This window comes from Geotrypetes seraphini, chromosome 8, assembly GCF_902459505.1.
Source record: "Geotrypetes seraphini chromosome 8, aGeoSer1.1, whole genome shotgun sequence".
NCBI lineage: Eukaryota > Metazoa > Chordata > Amphibia > Gymnophiona > Dermophiidae > Geotrypetes > Geotrypetes seraphini.
This window is the reverse complement of record NC_047091.1, coordinates 132,975,749-132,996,256: the sequence shown is the minus strand read 5'-3', so window position 1 is coordinate 132,996,256 and position 20,508 is coordinate 132,975,749. Positions and strand designations below refer to the sequence as shown.

Genomic DNA, 20,508 nt, shown 5'->3' with positions numbered 1-20,508 from the left:
AGCAACGCTCACCTGGGCAAGCGCAAGCTGAAAGAAAGAGCGCGAGTCGAGGCTGGGGGGGGAAGGAAGCGACCGACCAACTGTTACCTTACTGTAATCGGCCGGGAACGCGGCGAAGTTCTTCGGCTTATAGATGTCTAACATAGTGTGACAGAAGCGCCGTGAACATGTATGGTGGGGCACGGCCTGAACCCGCCTCTCCTGGAGCCGGAGCTTCACGCGACTGGTCCAGTGGGAGTTTGGTCTGTGTCGAGCGTGGTACTCTGTTTCCCATACAGCGCCGCGCTGTGCTTGGAGCATGTTTGGCGGAGAGGCCTGTGCGGGAGGAGAAGGCCCGGAGCCGCCGCCATTCAGCGCCTGTACACCGCGCTCCTCAGCATGAGCAGCAGCAGTCGACTTGGGCTCGGGGCCTTCCGGTGTTGGAGAAGTTGAGCGGACTTCTGGAGGCGACCGGGTGGGAGGCTCAACGGGGATTAGGGGGTGGAGGAGCGAAGACAACGACAAAGAAAGAACCGTAGATGTGCATGCGCACTCCTGCAATGCCACAGACCTACATCTCACAGATCAGGGATTACAGATCACGCAAGTCTTAGTGCGCATGCGCGTCTAGCGTTTTATTATATAGGATGAACTGTTAAAAAGCTTGGTATTGGACAGAATGCTCTTATCCAAGTTGGTTTCTGAGACCCTTTAACCTCCTTGTTCTCTTAAAAACACTCTAGTGTGGGATTTTATGGTATCTGATTTGTTTCAAAGGAATCCTAGAAACCATCTTCCTTGATTGGTCTAGTGATCCACTGATTTTCTTCCCTGCTGGAGCTCTGTATGTGTCTCTTCCTTATGGTCAACTTTTCCTTGGTACCCCACTGGCATTACCCAAGTAGAACCAGTGGCTTAGGGAGGGTGAGCGGCGCCCGGGGCGGGCCATCTTCCCAACTCACACTCCTCCTTGCTGCATGCATGCGCCCCTTCCCTGTACCTTTTTAACTTCGGCGCCACAGCCACCAACTTACTGCCCGTGTTGGCTTCGGCGCTCTCACTGCCGTCACTTCCTCTCAGACAGAGAAAACCAAAGCTGGCGTGGGCAGTAAGTTGGTGGCAGCTGGCACTGATGTTAAAAAAGCACATGCACGCAGCAGGGGAAGGAGTGGGAAGGGGGGCAGAGAGAAGGAATGTTGTCGGCGCCCGAGGAAGAGGGCGCCTGTGGAGGACCCCATTACTATGCCACTGAGTAGAAGAATGCGAGCACCTGCATAGAGGTAGATAGGAAATGTGTCTGTTGAGCACTCTTGCAACAGGTTTTGCCATTCAAATGCATCCCTTCCTGTCTGCACGGGATTCTTTCAACTCACTAGAAGGAGAAGGATGCATTGGTTTACTTTAAGCACCTTGACCTTGGTCCTAATACATTTAGGATACAGCAGGTGTTAAAACTAACTCACTTAAGGGGAATTTTATAACTCTGTGTACAGGTAAAAACTGGAACATATTTGTTTCTTTGTGATGAGTTTCTGGGATTTTCAAAGCAAACGTAGGCAGGCACCTCCACTTTGAAAATCAGCTCAGGGAACCCACTCACACACACCTAAACATGTTATTATGAGTAAAATTCTGTATATACACTCAGGGCAGGATGCACAAAACTCTGACACCACAGTACAAAAATACCATGGTAGAAGCGAGTTTTTTTCCAGCAGGTGATGTTCTGTACAAATAGCATTCAAATTCTATGTATGCTATTCGTGCGGAGCAGCCCTGGTAAAAGGGGGAGGGACTGTGCCTGGCATCTGCTCAGAACAATCGCTAGGCACAGCTCCGCGCCCCCCCTTCTGTCAGTGCATCCTGAGAAACCCCCCCAAAAAAACTGCATCTCCTGCTCTCCCTGCTGGCTAAATGGCAGGAGGATCCACGAACAACTGAGCCAACAGGACTTCCAAAGCCGCTGATCAGTGGCTTCAAGGCTTCCCCTGCCACTCAGCTGTTTGGGGCTTCCCCTGCCGGCTTGGCTACCAGCTGAACCAGAAGGGGAAGCCCTAAACAGCTGAACGGCAGGAGAGGCCCTGAAGCCACTGAATGGTGGCTTCAGGGAGTCCTGCCAGCTCAGCTATTCGGGGATTCCCCTGAGCCAGCAGGCAGAGTAGGAGCTGTATGAATCCCCCCATGATCCCCCCCAAGTTCACAGACAGCCCCCCGTTCCCCATCCTGCTGAGCCTGCAGAGCCCCTTCACCCCTCCAAAAAAAAACCCTGGTGGTCTAGTGGGCTGGGGTCGGGTTAGACCCCCTCCCACCTCAAGGACCCTCCCTCTGACATTTCTGTACCTTTGGGGGGGATGGAGGGGCTTGTTGGGAGGGGAACAGGGGGCTGTCCTTGTGGGCTTAGCAGGAGGGGGACGGGGGTCACTTCCTGCTTTTTAAAATTAATTAATTAATTAAAAATTAATTTTATTTTAATGGGCGCACCTGCTGTACGTGTGTTCTCCAGAGCTACCAGAAAATTTTGGCACTGATTATCGATGCTGGGGGGAAATGTTTCCTTTAGTGCATCACAAGGAGAGCTCATTAGAATACTAATGAGCTCCTTGTAATGCATTTGCATAGGGTTCTCATTGGCTGCTACAACGATCGGTAGCAGCCATGGAGAACCCTTTTGTGCATTGGCAGGAGAGCTTTCCTTAACAGTAAGATTGTTTTTATGAGTCTTATTGTCACAGAAAGCTTTTGTGCATCAGAGCCTCGTACTTTGAAAAGTGCATGTTTAAGTGAGAATTCCCCACCTTCATCTTTAAAAACACCTCTTCAAACAACAGATAAATCTCCATGTATGTAACCTGCACTCACATATGTTTGTCTGATCTGCTTATAGGACAGGTGATTTTGTAAGTGGCCATTTCTGCCTGGAAAGCACTGCTTTACCTATGGAAATACCTTTGAAAATGATCCTCCCTGAGAGCTATTTTCAAACTACCCACATAGCTTCAACATCCAAAAGTACTGTTACTTTGAAAATTACCTAAAGTGTCTACTGCACTGCCCCTTCTTATTCTGTGGATATTTATTATTATTTTAAAACATAATGTATTTTGAAAATACAAATCTATGCGTGTTTGTTCCTGCCCTAACCCCTCTCACAGAATAGGTCCCTGAAATGTGGGTAAATGTAGAAATCTTCTGTGCATCGTATTCTCAATGTGTATATCTGCACTCTATCTCTTTACTAACATCCAATTACAGACCCATAGCTAGCATTCCCCTTTTCACAAAGCTACAGGAAGGATTGGTCAACCTACAACTAACAGACTACCTACACAAATTTAACACCCTCAGTGAACACCAATCAGGCTTCAGGAAAGGATACAGCACAGAAACCGTTATAGCTTCCATACTAAACCACCTCTATGATCTTTTCAGCAAAGGCAAAAGCGCATTGATACTGCAACTTGACCTTAGCAGTGCGTTCGATCTAGTAGACCACAAAATCATGCTACTGTGCCTTGACACAATAGGAATCTCAGGAAAGGTAATGAAATGGTTCCAAGAATTCCTAACAAACAGATCCTATTGAGTAACCATCAACGGAAATTATTCCAACCCATGGAAAAACCCATCAGGGGTCCCCCAAGGCTCCCCTCTATCACCCACATTATTCAACATCTACCTCGCATCCTTAGGTCATCTACTACAAAAATTAAACTTAAAACACTATATATATGCAGACGATATATCCATCCTGCTCCCCTTAAATGACATCACAAATGAAACTATAGATAACCTCTCACACACAATGATAGAAATCGAAAAATGGACCACCAGCTTCAAACTAAAACTAAACACAAAGAAAACAATAGTCTTTTTGGCAAGCCCCAACGACAAAATAACGAAAACATCATTAAAAATAAACGGCCATGAATATCCAATCTCCAAAACCATAAAAATACTGGGCATCACTCTAGATACTCACTTAACCATGGCTGACCACACAAACCTACTGGTGAAGAAATAATTTTACACGCTGTGGAAGCTAAGGACTATCAAAAAATACTTTGACACAACATTCTTTAGATTACTGGTGCAGTCGCTGATCTTATCTACCCTAGATTACTGCAACTTCGCCTACCTGAGTATCCCAAAAAAAATTGTACAAAAATTAAGATTAGTGCAAAACACTGCAGTTCGCTTGATCTTCGGACTGAGAAAAAAAGACCACATTAGCCCTTATTACAAAAAATTGCACTGGCTACCAATGGAGGCGCAAATACTGTTCAAATTTGCATGCATCTGTTTCAAACAAGTCTGGGGCCTAGCACTTTCCTACCTGCAAACACATTTCACTCTACACAACCCCACACGAACAACCAGAAACAAAAACATCTTCGCCTACCCAAAGATCCTTCCTAGACAGGACCTTCATGTTCCAAGCAAACAGACAGCAATCCTGGCTGGGAAACCACATAAATAAAGCCGAACAGACCTACAACACATTCCGAAAATCAATTAAAACCGCTCTATTTGACAAATTCCTCGCCTAATCAGATGACCTCTCTCAGGTACTCCCTCCCCTTTAACCCCAATGTATTATGTAACATCTTTCTCTCATGTATTCTTTCCCCATGTTTCTCCAATTTATTATGCAACATCCTTCTTGCATTCTGCAATTTGCTGATTGTCCAGCCTTCTTTCTATGTAAACCGCCTAGAAGTCACTTTGACTATGGCGGTATAGAAAAATAAAGTTATTATTATTATTATTGTGATTTCTCTGAGATTCTGCCATAGCCTGCCTTTTCTACTGCTGCAGGCACTGACCTCCTGCAGGTGGCTGCCCATGAGTTTGGACATGTCCTGGGTCTGCAACATTCGTCTGCATTCAAGTCTCTCATGTCCCCATTCTACTCCTTCCGGTATCCCCTGAGCTTGAGCGAAGATGACAGGAAAGGAATCCAACATCTATATGGAAAGCCCAAACCCAGCCCCACCCCAGCACTGGATCAGCGCCAACCAGACTTTGAAAGCAACGAGATCCCCAGAATGGAGGTGAGAGCACAGCAGCAACCAGAAGGTTAACTGACCTACGGACATTTTATAGTGCACAAGGTTAGCTCTTGTTACAAGTAAACCTCCTGCAGTAAAATTTAGATGAAGGAGCTGGTGTCTGAGAAAGAAGGTGATGTGCTTTCCTCTGCCACATCAATATGGGAATCAGAATCATATGGTAAGATAAGAATTGTAATATAGTAGCTGCCTCATAGAGCCTGCAAACACTCTTTCCTCTAAGCCAGGGGTGTCAAAGTCCCTCCTCAAGGGCCGCAATCCAGTCGGGTTTTCAGGATTTCCCCAATGAATATGCATGAGATCTATTAGCATACAATGAAAGCAGTGCATGCAAATAGATCTCATTCATTGGAGAAATCCTGAAAACCTGACTGGATTGTGGCCCTTGAGGAGGGACTTTGACACCCCTGCTCTAAGCTGAATGGGTGTTCTTCAGCTGCATTGCTTCCAGTAGGGGAGTGATATATTTTCAATTGCTAGGGACAGGCAGGTTCCTTGGAGTCCTACAGAACTTGCCTGTCCCTCACTACTGAAAATGTGTTAGTGAAACAGCCCTGCTTAGCTTAGAGCAGGGGTGTCCAATGTCGGTCCTCGAGGGCCGCAATCCAGTCAGGTTTTCAGGATTTCCCCAATGAATATGCATGAGATCTATTTGCATGCACTGCTTTCATTGTATGCTAATAGATCTCATACATATTCATTGGGGAAATCCTGAAAATCCGACTGGATTGCGGCCCTCGAGGACCGACATTGGACACCCTTGGCTTAGAGGGAAGAGTGTCTGCAAAGAAATTCTAGAACTCCAAGTCAGTGGCGTCGTAAGGGGGGAAGAGGCTGACCGCCGGGAGCTCACATCCTCCATTCCCTGCCTTCCCATATCTCTTTAAAAATCTTTGCCAGCGCGAGCACCTACTCTAGCCTGCTGCTCAAGCCGGCCTACTTCCGGATTGTGGGGCCAGAGGGAATACCAGCACAAGCAGCAGGCCGGAAAAACTGCTCGCGCAGGCGAAGATTTAAAGAGGTATTGGGGGGGTGAGAAGGGAAGGCATAAGTGTGGCAGAGGAGGAGGGGGTGGCACGGAAGGAGCAGGGGGTCGGAGAGGATGGCATTGGGGGTGCCACCGCCCTGGGCATCTCCTACCCTCACTACGCCACTGCTCCGAGTGCCCTTTTGCTGATTGTGACTGGTGCTGCTGTTTCTGCTTTATATAAGGTCATTGATCACAGAGGTTTTAATAATAATAATAACTTTATTCTTTTATACCGCAATAACCAAAAGTTCTAGGCAGTTTACACTAAAAAGAGCTGGACATCAGCGAAATCCAATAATGCAGTAAAAATACAGATGTTCGTAAAATACAGTTTCAATAAAAACTCTCATTAAGTAATAAAATACAGATGTCTATGAAATACAGTTCTGATAATAAAACTCTCATTAAGTAATAAACTTATCAAACAGAGTAGTCTTAATTAATTTCCAAAAAGAGCAATAAGATGACATAGCTTGCTGAATACATTTACCTAGCCAAGATTGCTGTCTACCTGCTTAAAACGCTAGGGTCCTATCTAAGAAGGTCTTATATCTACATCCATTAATTTTTGGATAAGCAAATAAGTAAAAATTTCTGATTTCCCTTGATGGTCTATGCAACACCAGCATCTGCTTCTAGGTTCAGGAGATTTTGAAGGTAGACAGCAAGACCCATCACAGAGAACACCATCTTTGGATAATTCTTATGTTACATAAATAAAAGGTGTCAGCCTACAGGAAATTCATTTTTTTCCCATGTACTAGCATACTGCTCTGTGATCTGTGGTGCTAACACATGTTCTGTTCAAGCCATGCTGTGGGTACTGGTGCCAATGCATGTTCTCTTTGCTTTCTGCAGCCCAGCACCTGTGACACAGATTTTGATGCCGTGTCCATGATTCGGGGGGAACTGTTCTTTTTCAAGGCCCGACTGGTGTGGAGGCTACGGAATGAGAAACTGCAGGCTGGTTACCCCACCCTGGCATCACGCCACTGGCAGGGAATCCCAGAACATATTGATGCTGCCTTTGAGGATGCAGCTGGGAAGATTTGGTTCTTTCAAGGTGAGCAGACAGAGGGGAGAAAGAGGAAGCTTTGTCTGTGAAAGCAAGCGTAGACAAGTTGCAGGCAGCAGAGAATTTTCTTGGCAGCTAGGAGAAGAGAAGCGCTGTGGTATCATAAGCCTTGTCTTTGTTTTCCTTTTTCATTTAAATCTTTCTTATACACATTCTGCATAAAGCTAGCATGTTCAATCAGACTCTTTGGAAAGAGCTGGCTTGATTTATTCCCATGTTCTGCGGTTTCTGGGTTGTTAACCATAGTCCTTGAGAGCAATCATGGGAACAATTAATCAGTCTGTGTAGTCAGAGAATGAGAATTTCTTCCTGCCACAAGTGCAGCTCCCATCCTCCCTTCAGTATCTCAGGGGAATTAGATTAAAGTCAGAGGATGAGGGTGCACTTAGGGGTCTAGAGAACATGCCCAATACCATTCATCCAGAAGTCATAAACCAAGAACGATGAAACAGTTGTCTGCATCCCGTACTGTCCAGAGATTTTACTGGAGATCAGTATAACCAGATTAGGGTTACCATATGGCCCCAGAAAAAGGAGAACAGATTGAGACAGCTGGGTTTTACTTCCATTGTAATGTAATACCCAGACTTGAGGTTAATAGACAAAGATCATTTGGCCGATTGAATATGTGCTAGTGTCCTGTCTACTTCTTCTAACTCTGGTTGACACTCTTGATTGTCCTCCCAACTGTCATTCAAACAAACTTCACTGCCTGCAGATCAGCGCTTATCCTTTTACATGTTTGCTGGGTAGTGTAGGATGTCTTGTTGCCTAAGGATAGTGACCTGCCTCCCCCTAAGCCTGCTGCCCCCTCTGCTGGTCAACCTTGTCATCTTTCACTGTGGACCTTATGATAGCTATACCACCACTGCTCCATACAGGTCAACAATTTACTCGAACCCCTTGGAGCATCTGACATCTAGTTAAATGAACAGGTGCAGCTGCACACCTAAATCCAGCCTATTTCTTTAACTTGTCTCCCCTCCCCTGTATATCTGCTCCAGCAGGCTTAATTTCTATGGCTGGTCGCTGCCTTAACAGCCTGTCAGTAAAGGAAGCCATCCAGCCTGCCTTCCTTTCAGCCTTATAGACAAGGCAATATTCAGTGTGTGTCCCCCCTCCCCTCATCTTTGAGGACACGAGTAGTTATATCAACAGGGGCTTCAAGCTCATTTTGAAAGGGAAATATCCACGTGAAAATGTATCACCCAGCAAGGAACAGGGGTACAAAATGACTGAAAAAAATATACACATACGAACTCCTGCTGCGACATAGACACAAGAAGTTAAAAAAACAAAGGGCTCCTTTTATCAAGCTGCAGTAGGTGGTTAACGCGTGGAATACCGTGCGTTCAACCACCTGCCGTGCTAGTTGCTAACGCCTCCATTGACGAGGCGTTAGTTTTTTGGTGTGCCGCGGGGGTTAGCGCGTGATGAAATGTCCGACGCGCTAACCCCCGTAGCGCACCTTGATAAAAGAAGCCCATAGTTGCATACCTGTGATGGATGTTCTCCGTGGACAGCAGGATCCATCAGCCACACATATGGTAATGTAATCGCTGGTGTTGTAAGTGATGACATCACCATACAAGTGGCTGTTGGATTTTAGCTGTCCATGGAGAAATATAGTTCCCAGCAGACTTTGCCGGGAATGCTCCAGCACCACCCCTTTGGGGAGGGAGATTTTGCAAGGAGCTTTCTCAGCAGGTGAGCAACCATTTGCCCTGGCATAACTCTTGTTCCTGAGTTTCTTTTTCTATGAGAAATTCCTCCATCTTTAATTTTACTTCATGTCCCACATTCTCTCTCCCTTGCTAGGTTCTCAATACTGGATGTATGATGGAGAACAGAAGCTTTCCGGCCCTGTGAGCATCATGGAACTGGGACTGTCTGTGTCCCACATCCAGGCAGCCTTCCTGTGGGGAACTGAGAAGACCAAGAAGATTTATTTCTTCAAGGGAGCCAGCTACTGGCGCTTTAGCCCAAGCCGTGGTCTGGTGGACAGCAGTTACCCACGCAACTTGGCAGACTGGCGAGGGGTGCCCCATAACATTGATGCTGCTTTTCAGGATGAGCAAGGTGAGCACAGAGATTGAGGGCACACTCAGATAGAGGTCAGGGTGGGAAGAGGTCCCCAGAGCAGGTCATGGCACTTTATTTCTGTACCACAAAAAAACCCCTAATAGCCAATAAAGTCCAACCTTAATTACAAAAAAGAAAAAAGAATTGGCTCACAAAAGAATTTTCCCAGAAGGGAAAGATTGAAAGGAAAAGTTTAAATAATAATAAAACTTAGTTTTACATAATATTGTTAAACAAACCTCTAATACAAACGCCCTTAATCCAATGGACATCAGTATGAGCCGTTTAAAAGGCGCCCGGTGTATATTTAAGGCTCAGGCAGTGACTTACTGATGACTTGCATCACCCAGACAAAAGTCTAGATAAGGACTGCCTCATACATCATGTTGTCCTTTGTTGTAAGTGAAAACACCTCAAGCATAAATAAATAAATACCTTTCAACCATTCACTCCTGGGGTAAAACGAATAATCTCCCAAGACCTATGAAATAAAGTGTCAATGGCATAAAAAGTGCCTGTGCTAAAATTAAAAAGCAGAATATCAAACAGTGAATGAAAAAAGTAGGTAAAAAGTGAAAAAAAAAGTGACTTTATTTCTGTGACATGAGTGCGTTGTTTAGAGCAGGAGCAATACTTGTTATCTGGGAATGAACTGCTATCTCAGTTTGGGATTCTTTTATTAAGGTGTGCTAACCGATTTAGCATGTGCTAAATGCTAAGATGCACAAAGTAATATAATGGATGTTTTAGCATTTTCTAAAAATTTTATTTATACATTTTAAAACAAAAACACAAGAATCCTCTTGTTACAGAAATTCAGAAAAGTATAAAATGCAAAAAAAAAAAGAAAAAATAACATATTTGTACTAATAACTGAGTTAACTTTTTTGTGTCCAGAAAACTATGGGGTCCTTTTATCAAGCCGCGCTAGCAGGGTTAGCCTGTCGGACATTTCATCACGCGCTAACCCCCGTGGCCGGCTAAAAAACTAACGCCTGCTCAATGCAGGCGCTAGCGGCTAGCGCGGCAGGTGGTTTAACGCACGTTAAACCCCTACCGCAGCTTGATAAAAGGACCCCTATGGAGTTGCTCGGGCACAAAAAATATGTACTTCATTCCTGTATATTTAATCAAGCATTTATACGGATAGCTTAATAAAAAGGTAGCTCCCAATTTTATTGTTTCTTCCGTCATACACCGGAATAACTTTCTCTGGGGAAAATCCATAGTTTCTCTCCCAAAAACGAAGTTTGAGAGAAACAAAAATAGGTTTTCAATATGACATTTAAGTCTTGTTCAAAGACTAATAAGACAATCAGTGTGCCACGGTATTGGATCTCTTCCTGGGAGGTTTCAAGTAATCCAGTTAAATCATTTAAATCTAACTCTTGTATTTTATCAGGTTGTTTATCATGAAAATTATCTGGTTCCCTTGGCAAAAAGTAAATTCTATTTATTGGCGGTATCATTTCAGGGGTAAATTTCAATATATTCATAAGGTATCTTTTGAATGTTTCAATAGGTGTAGTTAAAGCTAGTTTAGGAAAATTAAGTACTCTCAAGTTGAGCCTTCTGGTATAATTTTCTAATTGTTCAATTTTCCGTTGAAGAACAAATCTATCTTTAATCATATTTGCAGAGGAATTTTGCAATAAGGAAATTTCTTTATTAACTTGTTCAAACTTTGAATTGGTATCTAGTTGAATATTTTCAACAGATGTAGATAGGTCATCCAGTTTACTAACTACCTTAGATATGTCATTCACAAATTTAGTAGAAGCAGCTTTGAGTCTCTGGAGCACTCTCCATATACTATCTAAAGTCACCGCTAAAGAGTCGGTTCCCTCCGCTCCTCAATAGGCTGTTGACTCGGCGTCCTGGATAGTGTGGTTTCCCTCTCCGCATGATAGCGTTGGACTCATCTGGACTTCGGCTATCTTGCGTTCCTTGTCAACCTGTGCCGAATTAGGCAGTGAGCGAGCTGCAGTGGGGGACAAAGTTATTTCAAGCCCCAAGGCTCTGATGTCTCCTTCCAACGGAGCAGCAGTGGGGAGTTCCCCTCCTATACTTGCCAGTGAGCTTTTCAGGTACTGGTCCATCTGTGTTTGCCTGGGTGAGGCGAGGTCTGCCCGAACACCCTTGCGTTTACTTTGGGGCATAATTCTCCAAAAATAATATTTTCTGCAAAAACAAGCAAATACAAGGTAAGATGGAGCTCTGGCGCTGAGTGCTTTCACGCCGCCACCATTTGTTCCTCCCTCCTACTCCATCGGATGTCTTAGCATTTAACATGCACTAATCTTTAGCATGCCCTAAATCAATTAGCGCACCTTAATAAAAGAACCCCTTTATGAAAGTGACACCTACTGTACCTGTTCTGTGGTGGGTCAGTCAGTACAGGTGTGTGTGTGGATATGAAGCTTGCACTGCTGCTATTAATTTGATGGAGAAGTATGGCAATGTGGGTGGGTGTGACATTTGCACTCTGCTACCTCTGCTCTACCTACATAAGACCTCAGATAGACCTTTCCTCTGACCCACCAGGGTGCATCAAGTCCTGCACCCTATCTTTGACTATGGCCAGTCTAGGTCACTAGAAGGTAGGAGGAGGAGTAGCCTAATGGTTAGTGCAGTGGCCTGAGAACAAGGAGAACAGAGATCAGTTCCCACTGCAGCTCCCTGTGACCCTGGCCAAATCACCCAGTTCTCCATTGCTCCAGGTACAGAAACATAGATTGTGGGCCCATTAGGGACATAGAAAGTACCTGTATATAATATAATATAATATGTGTTTTAACTGTACCACACATAGTATTTCAAATGTATTACTAGAGCAGGCCCCAAATAATACTCATACAGGATGAGGTAAAAAAAAAAAATAAAAAAAAAAATAGAAGTAACCCGTAAGAGTTTTTTGTCAACTGCTTTGAATTTCAACAAGAAATTTTACATACTTATTTAGTCATCATACTTACATACTACTATTAAATAACAATTAATTATATTAAGTTACAAGTATGATGTTACTGACACTTTTTTCAGATTGGAAGGGCATATATTCTCTTACCCCTCCTAACTCTCTTCACAGTGAATAATACAACATTTATAGATCCTCAGAAGTACCACCTAGCACTCATACAAATTCATTGTCTCAGGCTTTAGGTACTTCCTCAACGGGTCTTCCATACTTTGCTATTAAATTTATAAATACTTTTTTTTCACCTTAGTGTATAAATAGTTTAAATACTTAGCTTAAAACTTGTGGTCATGCTTTCAGGGATTTTTGAATTAACTATTCAGTGGTCGGTTAAGCGGCATTAAGCTTTAGAAAGGGATATGGTGCCTTGATAAAACCCCCTTGGCTGAAACATGTTGGCGGTATAAATCCCAGGGAGGAACCTGAGGCGCCTCAGCCAATTAGTGCCTTAGGCCCTTCCCTGTGCATCAGATGAGCGCCAGGGCGGGTCCTAAGGCTGCTATTGGGCGGCAGTTGGGCGGAGCAGCAGGAGCGGGACGACTTTCCTCCTGCTCCCGAAGATTGGCATAGGAGCAGAGGATCTGGGCACTCCTCCTGCTCCCAAAGATGGAGGGAGCCTTGTCTCAATGAGCAGGAGGGACCGGGCACTCCTCCTGCTCCCAACTATTTTAAAGGTACCGGGGTGGGTGGGCCGGGGGGTGGGAGGCCTAGGAGCAGGAGGGACTGAGCACCCCTCCTGCTCCCAACTTTTTGGTGCCAGGGGTGGGTGAGCTGGGAAGAAGGGCAAGGGAGAGATCAGGGCAAAGCAGGGCAGGCAGGAGAGATCAGGGCCTGGGGGGGTGTCGGGCAGGGTTGGTGGGTCAGGTCGGAGGGTGGGGCTAGTGTAGGCTCTCCTGCCTGCCCTGCTCTGCCCCGATCTCTCTTGCCTGCTCGCCGGACTCTCCTGATCTCTGCTTTAAAACCACGGGCTTGCACTGCAGGGAATGGCGGCAGAGAGCAGGAGAGTTCGGCGAGCAGGCAAGAGAGATCAGGGCAGAGCGGTGCAGAGCAGGGCAGGCAGGAGAGATGGGGGCTGAGCCCTGACAGCAGTGACAGGAGGCTGCTTCTCCTGTCACTACCTGTCAGGGTGTGCGCATGAGCAGGGATCGCTCTCTAGTGATCCTGGCCATGGGTAGGTGGCATGTTAAACAATTGTCCCCATTTGCATGCAGGCCTTTAGTGAGTTCGTCGGCCTGCATGCAAACAGAAACGGATCGCACACGGTTTGGAGGGTTAGTGAATCTAGGCCTAAGGCAGTTATGCAGGTAACTGTTAATTGGTGACAATCAAGGCCAGTTATTGCACTAAATTACAGGCACAACTTACCTTATTCTGATTTATGTGCTAGTTGGAAATGTGAGCGCACAGTGTATAGAATTAGGGGGTATGTGTGTATAGCTTGTACTACTGCTGCTATGGGTGTGTGTAGCTTGCACTTCTGTTTTTCTGGGTGGGGTAGTGGTACACGTCAAACTGTCTTTAAACATTCTCCAGTTGCTTTAAATTTAACCTTCTTCTCTGCAGGCTATGCATATTTCCTGAAAGGCAGACACTACTGGAAGTTTGACCCCCTTCAAGTGAAAGTGATAGAAGGTTATCCACGTCAGATCAGTCAGGACTTCTTCGACTGTCCAGTACCTCCTGCTGAAGTTAATTCCTTCCACTGAGCATGGATACAATGTGTGCAATGATTCTCCCCTTCCCATCCCCAACATTATACCCACCACTCCTGACTGCTGTCGTTATTGATATGTTGCAGTCAGGACAGACAACTAGTTTTCTTTCTAAAATCTTTAGCTGAATTGTCCAAGATCCTGCCCAGCTTGTGGAAGGATTTCTCCTGGTTTCAAGACAACCTTAGGGGGTATGACTGAAGACACAATGACACTGGATGCTGGTAGCAGTCTGGGGAGGGAATGGCATCCACAAAACAGATACCTAATTCTTGCATCATGTGAGAATGGAATCACAGACCTAGTGGTGTTTCATTCCATAGTTCCAAAATGCCTTGTCCCCTTTCTCTTGTTCCCTCATTGCTATTGTTCCCTTCTCCTGTTTCCTACTGAAAAAGGCCAGTATTCCTGCCTTTAGTGCAAATATGCCAAGCAGTAAATGCCTAACCTGACAGTTACTTTCTTGACTCCACGCAGACTTAGCAGCTCTAGTGGCTACTGTGTGAAGAAGTCCTCCACTGGGATCTAAAATAATAGCAGTTCCCCCCCCCCCTTCCAAGGCTAAAAATGATAAGAAAAAGGAGAATCGGACTATGCAATGCTCTACTTGTATTATCTCTAGAACTGAAAGGTTATTTTTATACTGACTTGTAAAATGTATACTTTTTATGTTGTCGAGGTCTGTGCTTGTCAGTGCAGGACACTGAGCCGGATTTGTCTGTACTGTTACTAGCTTCCTGCATTTGCTTTACCTCTTTCTCTCCTCCTCCTCTTTCTTGTTTCCTGAGTGGTGCTTACAGTATATGCAACAGGATCAGGTTAAAAGTGATATAATGCAAGGGCTAGATCAGCACTGTATCTGCAACAGTATACTGCAAGGAATGTAATAGCACTGTATTTCTTGCAGAAGGCATAACAGCACTATGTGTCAGCGCACTGTAGTTATAGCCCCTGCAGCACTATATGTGTGTCTGTGTGCTGTATGGGGTACAACAGCAGTATCAGCATTAGCGCACTGCAAAGGATGTGGGCAGAGCTGTGTCATCCTACTGTGAGTGCATTGTAGGGAATGTAATAGCACTGTACCTGTGTAAAGGCACCGCCTGATCCTACTGTTCTTTTCTCACATTGTGCTTACTAGAGAATGACATTTCCCCGTCCCCCGCAGGAACTCATTTTCCCAACCTGGAGAGTTCTTTTCCTGTCTCTGCCCCATTTCTGCAAGCTCTGTCCTCATCTGCATAAGCCTCAAACACTTTAAAATCGTAAGCGTTTGAGGCTTGTGCGGTTAAGGCAGAGCTTACAGGAATGGGGCAGGGACATGGACAGCAACAAAACTTATGGGGATGGGGAAATTGAGTTCCTGCAGGGACAGGGAAAAATTTGTCCTCATGTCATTCTCTAGTGCTGACCAAAACCATTTGTGAGGCAGAGAGGTGACTATTTCCAGCCCTTCTTTTCCAGACCTTAATCGTTTACCTCATTCCAGCTGCAACTCTGGGAACCATTTCCTCATTTTTTAAAATTTTTATTGTTTGTTACTTGTGACTTGTAGATTGTTTTTGAAGGAGATAATGTGTAAGTATTTGTACAATGTATATGAGCCCTTTTTTATATGTTTATCAATAAATGACTTTTCTTTGGTTATATCTGTTGGTGAAGTATTGTATCCAAATTTGAAGGTTGCATCTCTGAACAGATCTTGACAGTGTAAAGGCAGGCTAGAGGAAAGCCACCACCAGAGATGCCAAGTCTCACTTATTAGGAGTATGTCACACTTGTTTGAAAACTCTCACACTCTTTGAGCCCCTTCTGTCATGGAAGGCTAAGTGCCACTGCACTGATCCTGATCACTACTTTTATGAAAGGCAAGCCTAAAAGAAGAAAAACCAAGTGGCCTAACCAGTAGGAAGAAATCTGAGCATATTTTCCTGTGCTCTTTGCCTCCCCCTGCCATTTCCCTATAGCTAAAGGCACATATGCTCTGCAACCAATACTTTTAGCCACTAACAGGAGGGCAATTTTCAGTTTAAAAAATTTATACAGGTAAATTCTTAGTTACCTTGGCAAATTCCTTTAAAAACTTTCTAATTGTCTCCTATCTATATCCTTTCAGAGGCACAAAAAAGCAAATATTTTATTCTGCCTTTTTTAAAATCATTCAAAACAATATACAGTAACACTTAAATCTTTAGATGTATCACCATGGATACACCATCTGAATATACTGGGTTAGTCCACCCTTGGCATCTCTGTACCACAAAGCTGCACATTCTGCACCAAAAACCCTATGAGACTTTGGCCCTGATTCACACTCACAGGATGCATGTGGTGAATATTAACTATGATCAAGTTGCCAAAAGATGAAGTTTGTGGTTGAAAGATTTACCATCATGCAGACTTTGACATCTTTTTCTGATTAGTTTGGTACTCGTAGTGCCAGGTTCAAATCTAAAAATCAGGACTGCAAATACCAAAACACCAGGATGCAAGTTCTGAAACCAACCTGCACAAGTTATGAGTTAGCACCAGTTTGGCAGACTTTGTAAGCATAGAGTCAAACTTAGCGATTTCAGGGCCCTGCATAGGCCAGTTTGGTGGGCCCCATGGCCTGTCCCATTCTACCCGGGACTTAAGATTTCAAATGAAACTTTGGGATCTTATTTACATTGGCAGTCCTACAGGGCCCACCCACATCATGCATGTGAGGTGAAGTCAAAAAGGCAATAAAATAGCGCTGTCTAAGAAGTGCAAAACCATAAGCCAAGGAGGGATGAGAGGGAGGAATATAAGGGCTGGCTAGCAGTGTGGAGGAGTATACTGTATATGGAATCACTACTACCTACAGTATGTCCATTCTATCATTCTCTCTGCAAAAAATTTCCCAACCCCATTTGTCCTGTCTGTCCAAATTAGATTGCAAACTCTTGAGAATGACCATCTATTGCATGTTAAATGTACAGCATTGTGTACGCCTCTCAGCGCTATAGAAATGATAAATAATAGTAGTATAGTTTCCTAGTTTATTAAAATGTGATTAAACACTAATCATAAAATTCGAAGCATTTTACATAATTTCCCCATTTTATTCATGTATTATTTTTAACACCAAATAACAGACATACTTAAAGACTAATCAAACATGACATAGGGTAGGGTAACAAAACAAGAGGAGAGAAGGGAGAACTACAATTTTGTAAAGAAAAGAGAACAGAAAAGGTAAAAACAAGGTGGAAGGAGGAGGGGGTAAAGAGATGTTAAGATGGCAGAAAGGATAAATTACTCCTTAAGCATCTTGAATTTATCTATAGTAGGTGCTGTGACAGAGAAGATGGAGGCACAATGGGTACCAATAATTTTTAGTGAGGGGACATAGAGTTTGTAGGAGGATCATATGGAATCAAGAGTCTATAAATGCAGGCTCATTGGTATTTTGTGTTTTAAAAGTTAAGAGAGCAATTTTATGTGGAATATGCAACCAACGTGTAGTAGTAGCTGCCAGTTGCAATCCATGATGCCCCTGCTTCAGGCTGGGCCTTAGCATGCAACCCCCATAATATGCCAAGTTATGAAGATTTGCTTCAATAATTTCTTGATTTACAGCACTGCACAAGTCATAGTTTCCTAAGAGCTAACTTTGGTGGGGATGCAGAACCCACCATAAATTACTCTTCCTTCGTCTGGTATTAGCTCAATATTGGAGATACTCATGCATCCTAGTTATTAACACGTGTCTGACTCGGTCAACGTATACGAGTACGCTGTATCCACGGCCTTTCTGCAGGTTCTTCCCCCCTTCCCCCATGGAAAACAACGGCACACCTCGTCTTAAACAGAAAATACACCACATGATCTCACGTTCTACACAGCTCTGCAATTACAGAAGAAGACACCAGATCCCCAAATACACAAGTAAGCAGAAATGCAAAGGACCTCAACTATAGGCAGCCGTAGCTCATGTGACAAAGGTTCGGCGCCTCCCCTTTGGGAAGCGGAAAAGAGCCTGGCGCGCAGTTCACGTGATGAGAGGACTTCGGCGCCTGCGCATTGGGAAGGCTATTTGCCTGCCGCGAGGCGGTGGGCGCCTGCGCAGTGAGTGGCAAGGCGAGGGACGCGAAGTTGCCAAGATGATAATGGCGTTGAGTAAAACGTTTGGCCAAAAGCCGGTGAAGTTCCAGCTGGAGGAGGATGGGGAGTTTTTCATGATCGGCTCCGAGGTACCGACCGGCCACCGGTGCGTGGTTTCTTGGCGTCTGGTCTGGGACGTTCGCTGCGAAACGCTTTGGGGCCTGCGCTGGGGATACAGGGAGCAGACAAAGGGGAGAGGGAGTTCTATGCTGAGGCATAAGATGAGCCTTGCAGGGCCAGAGCAAAGAGCCTTCGAGCCTGGGACAATGCAGGGGGACTGGGCCCCATATAGGTGATCCACTCAGCCTCACGTCTCCTCCCCGATTAACTTCCAGGCTCCTAATCCCCAGGGTAATGTCATGCTTTAAAATATTAGAATTGTGTGTGTGTAAATTGGTTATCTGAAAGTTTCTCGCGCTTTTTGCGTGTAAAAAAATGCACAAACTGATGGTCCTTTGAACTTGTTTGGCTCTCAGGACCTATTGTTTTGCTTTGACCGCAGCTGCTGTAAGTGGCCACCTAGTGTCGCCTAATAGGTGAACTGGCCCAGCTTCCTGACTTCAGGAGGCTGTCTGGTGTGTAGATCCTGAGATGTCTTCTATCTTTTATGGTTCACTCTTCTCATGCATGACTTGTTCTTGTTTGTTGTGCTCTTAAATGGAGTACATCCCATATCATATTTGACTTTCAGTCCTAAGTGGCATTGTCTTCTGTACTATGCTTATTCTTTATGTAAGTCCCATATATGAGAAACTACATTATTGCATTCCTAAGGGCTTGTAGTTGTAAGAAGGGAAGAGTTGACTTAACACTACCATGCTGGATCAGTCCAACAACCACTGAGCCCAATATCCTATCTCTGACATTGGCCAGTCTATAACAAGTACCCAGCAGGATCTCAAATAATAGATCATTTTCTCATAACTCATTGTGAGGGATAATGGTAGCTTTCCCAAATCCACATGGTTAGCTACAACTTATATATGTAGCTGAAAAAGGGATTCAGTTTAGTTCCTAAAAAATATTTTCTCTGTTTAGATGCTATTGCTTTTGTTGAAACAATATAAAGTAGAACTGCCTAAACAAATGTTTATAGACATGTGACCATCAGTCCTGAAACGTACTGAGAGCTATGAGCCTTGTTACCTAATCAGAGACTAATTGGCTTTGGGATCTGAATTGTAATGAGAAGAGTGATAAATAGCATGCCTGTGAACAAATCCAGGAGTGATTAATGCAGGTGTTTCTGGATCCTGATAGAGAAGAGATTTCCTTGTGTAGTGGTTATTAAAATTACCACTTTTTGTTTGGCTTGCAGGTGGGAAACTATTTGCGTATGTTCAGAGGCTCTCTGTATAAGAGGTACCCTTCTCTTTGGAGAAGACTAGCAACAGTGGAGGAAAGAAAAAAAATAGTAGCTTCGTCTCATGGAAAAAAATGTAAGCAAATTACATTGTATTGTGTTCTGTCTTCTAATTTTTCAAAAATGATACCCAAATTGAAATGGATTCATGCTCTAGTCAAAATGATTTTAATTAGATTAGAACTTTTACTGGCATAGCCTCCTTTTCATACAGTTATCTGAAAAATGTGATAATGCAAAGTATCGGCACACAGAAAATTGGTTTCAAAGATTCTAGAACAGCGGTCTCAAACTGGTGGGCCACATGCGGCCCTTCGGGTACTATTTTGCGGCCCGCGGTCTGTACGTAATCTCAGAAGGCACACTGGGTGGGAAGAGAGGCTCCAGCGCCACTGCGAGCAATGCCATTAATCAAAGCACTGTTTGACTGAAGTCTGGAATAGTTTTACCCTATGGACGTCAAGTTTAGAGTGATCGCTACTACCGTTGTCAAATGAGAGGCATTGCAATTAGAAAAAAAAGAGGTTTTTTTATTTGTGTTTTTACAACTAATTGACCAATGAGTTCTCGCGCTACTCTTGATGGACAAATTGTTTGTCCAACCGGCTATCAATGCTGTGCTGTTTTTGCCCCTTGCATGGGAAAAGTTTGCCATTGCCATAGAAATGCCAACGGGGTTCGGTAGCAGATTGGTTTGCTTTTACGGCGGCGTAGTCGCCCTTCTCTGAGGCATGTTAACATACTCATAGGCCTCAAATTATTTTGCGTTTCAATAACTCTTATCGTCATCGGGATAGCGAAGCTGACGGCTGAATTCATATTGGCAGGTGAGTGGGAGTTGGCGGAGGGGATCTCTTGAGGCCTTCCAGAATGATGTGTTTGTTTCGATACTTTTTCTTTGAATGCTTGCAGCGCTGCTGTTAGGTCTTTTCTGGTATTTTATTCATTTATTTGAATTTCGCTTATGCCTTTTGGTAATGGTGGCTTAAACCTAAGTTACTTTCAAGTACACAAAGCATTTCACTGACGTCGGAGAGCTCACAATCTAATTTTTACCTGGGGCTAATGGAGGGTTAAGTGATTTGCACAAGAT

The 20,508-nt window shown here is 44.3% G+C and overlaps 2 protein-coding genes across 3 annotated transcripts in view; both read left to right on the top strand.

The window, feature by feature from the left end:
• Nucleotides 1–15,172, top strand: part of MMP11 (matrix metallopeptidase 11) — a 57,040-nt gene extending 41,868 nt beyond the window's left edge. Inside the window, exons 5-8 of the mRNA XM_033954216.1 lie at nt 4,795–5,030; nt 6,937–7,141; nt 8,972–9,232; nt 13,776–15,172. Of these exons, the coding sequence (XP_033810107.1) occupies nt 4,795–5,030; nt 6,937–7,141; nt 8,972–9,232; nt 13,776–13,918 (845 nt within the window). The 3' untranslated portion in view covers nt 13,919–15,172. The remainder of the gene's footprint in view (nt 1–4,794; nt 5,031–6,936; nt 7,142–8,971; nt 9,233–13,775) is intronic.
• A 2,759-nt stretch (nt 15,173–17,931) lies between these two features.
• Nucleotides 17,932–20,508, top strand: part of SMARCB1 (SWI/SNF related, matrix associated, actin dependent regulator of chromatin, subfamily b, member 1) — a 33,855-nt gene continuing 31,278 nt past the window's right edge. Inside the window, exons 1-2 of one of the 2 annotated variants that reach the window (XM_033954217.1) lie at nt 17,932–18,141; nt 19,371–19,491. In XM_033954217.1, the coding sequence (XP_033810108.1) occupies nt 17,947–18,141; nt 19,371–19,491 (316 nt within the window). In that variant the 5' untranslated portion in view covers nt 17,932–17,946. Of the gene's footprint in view, nt 18,159–19,370; nt 19,492–20,508 lie in introns of both variants that reach the window. The other variant, XM_033954218.1, reaches the window with a different exon arrangement.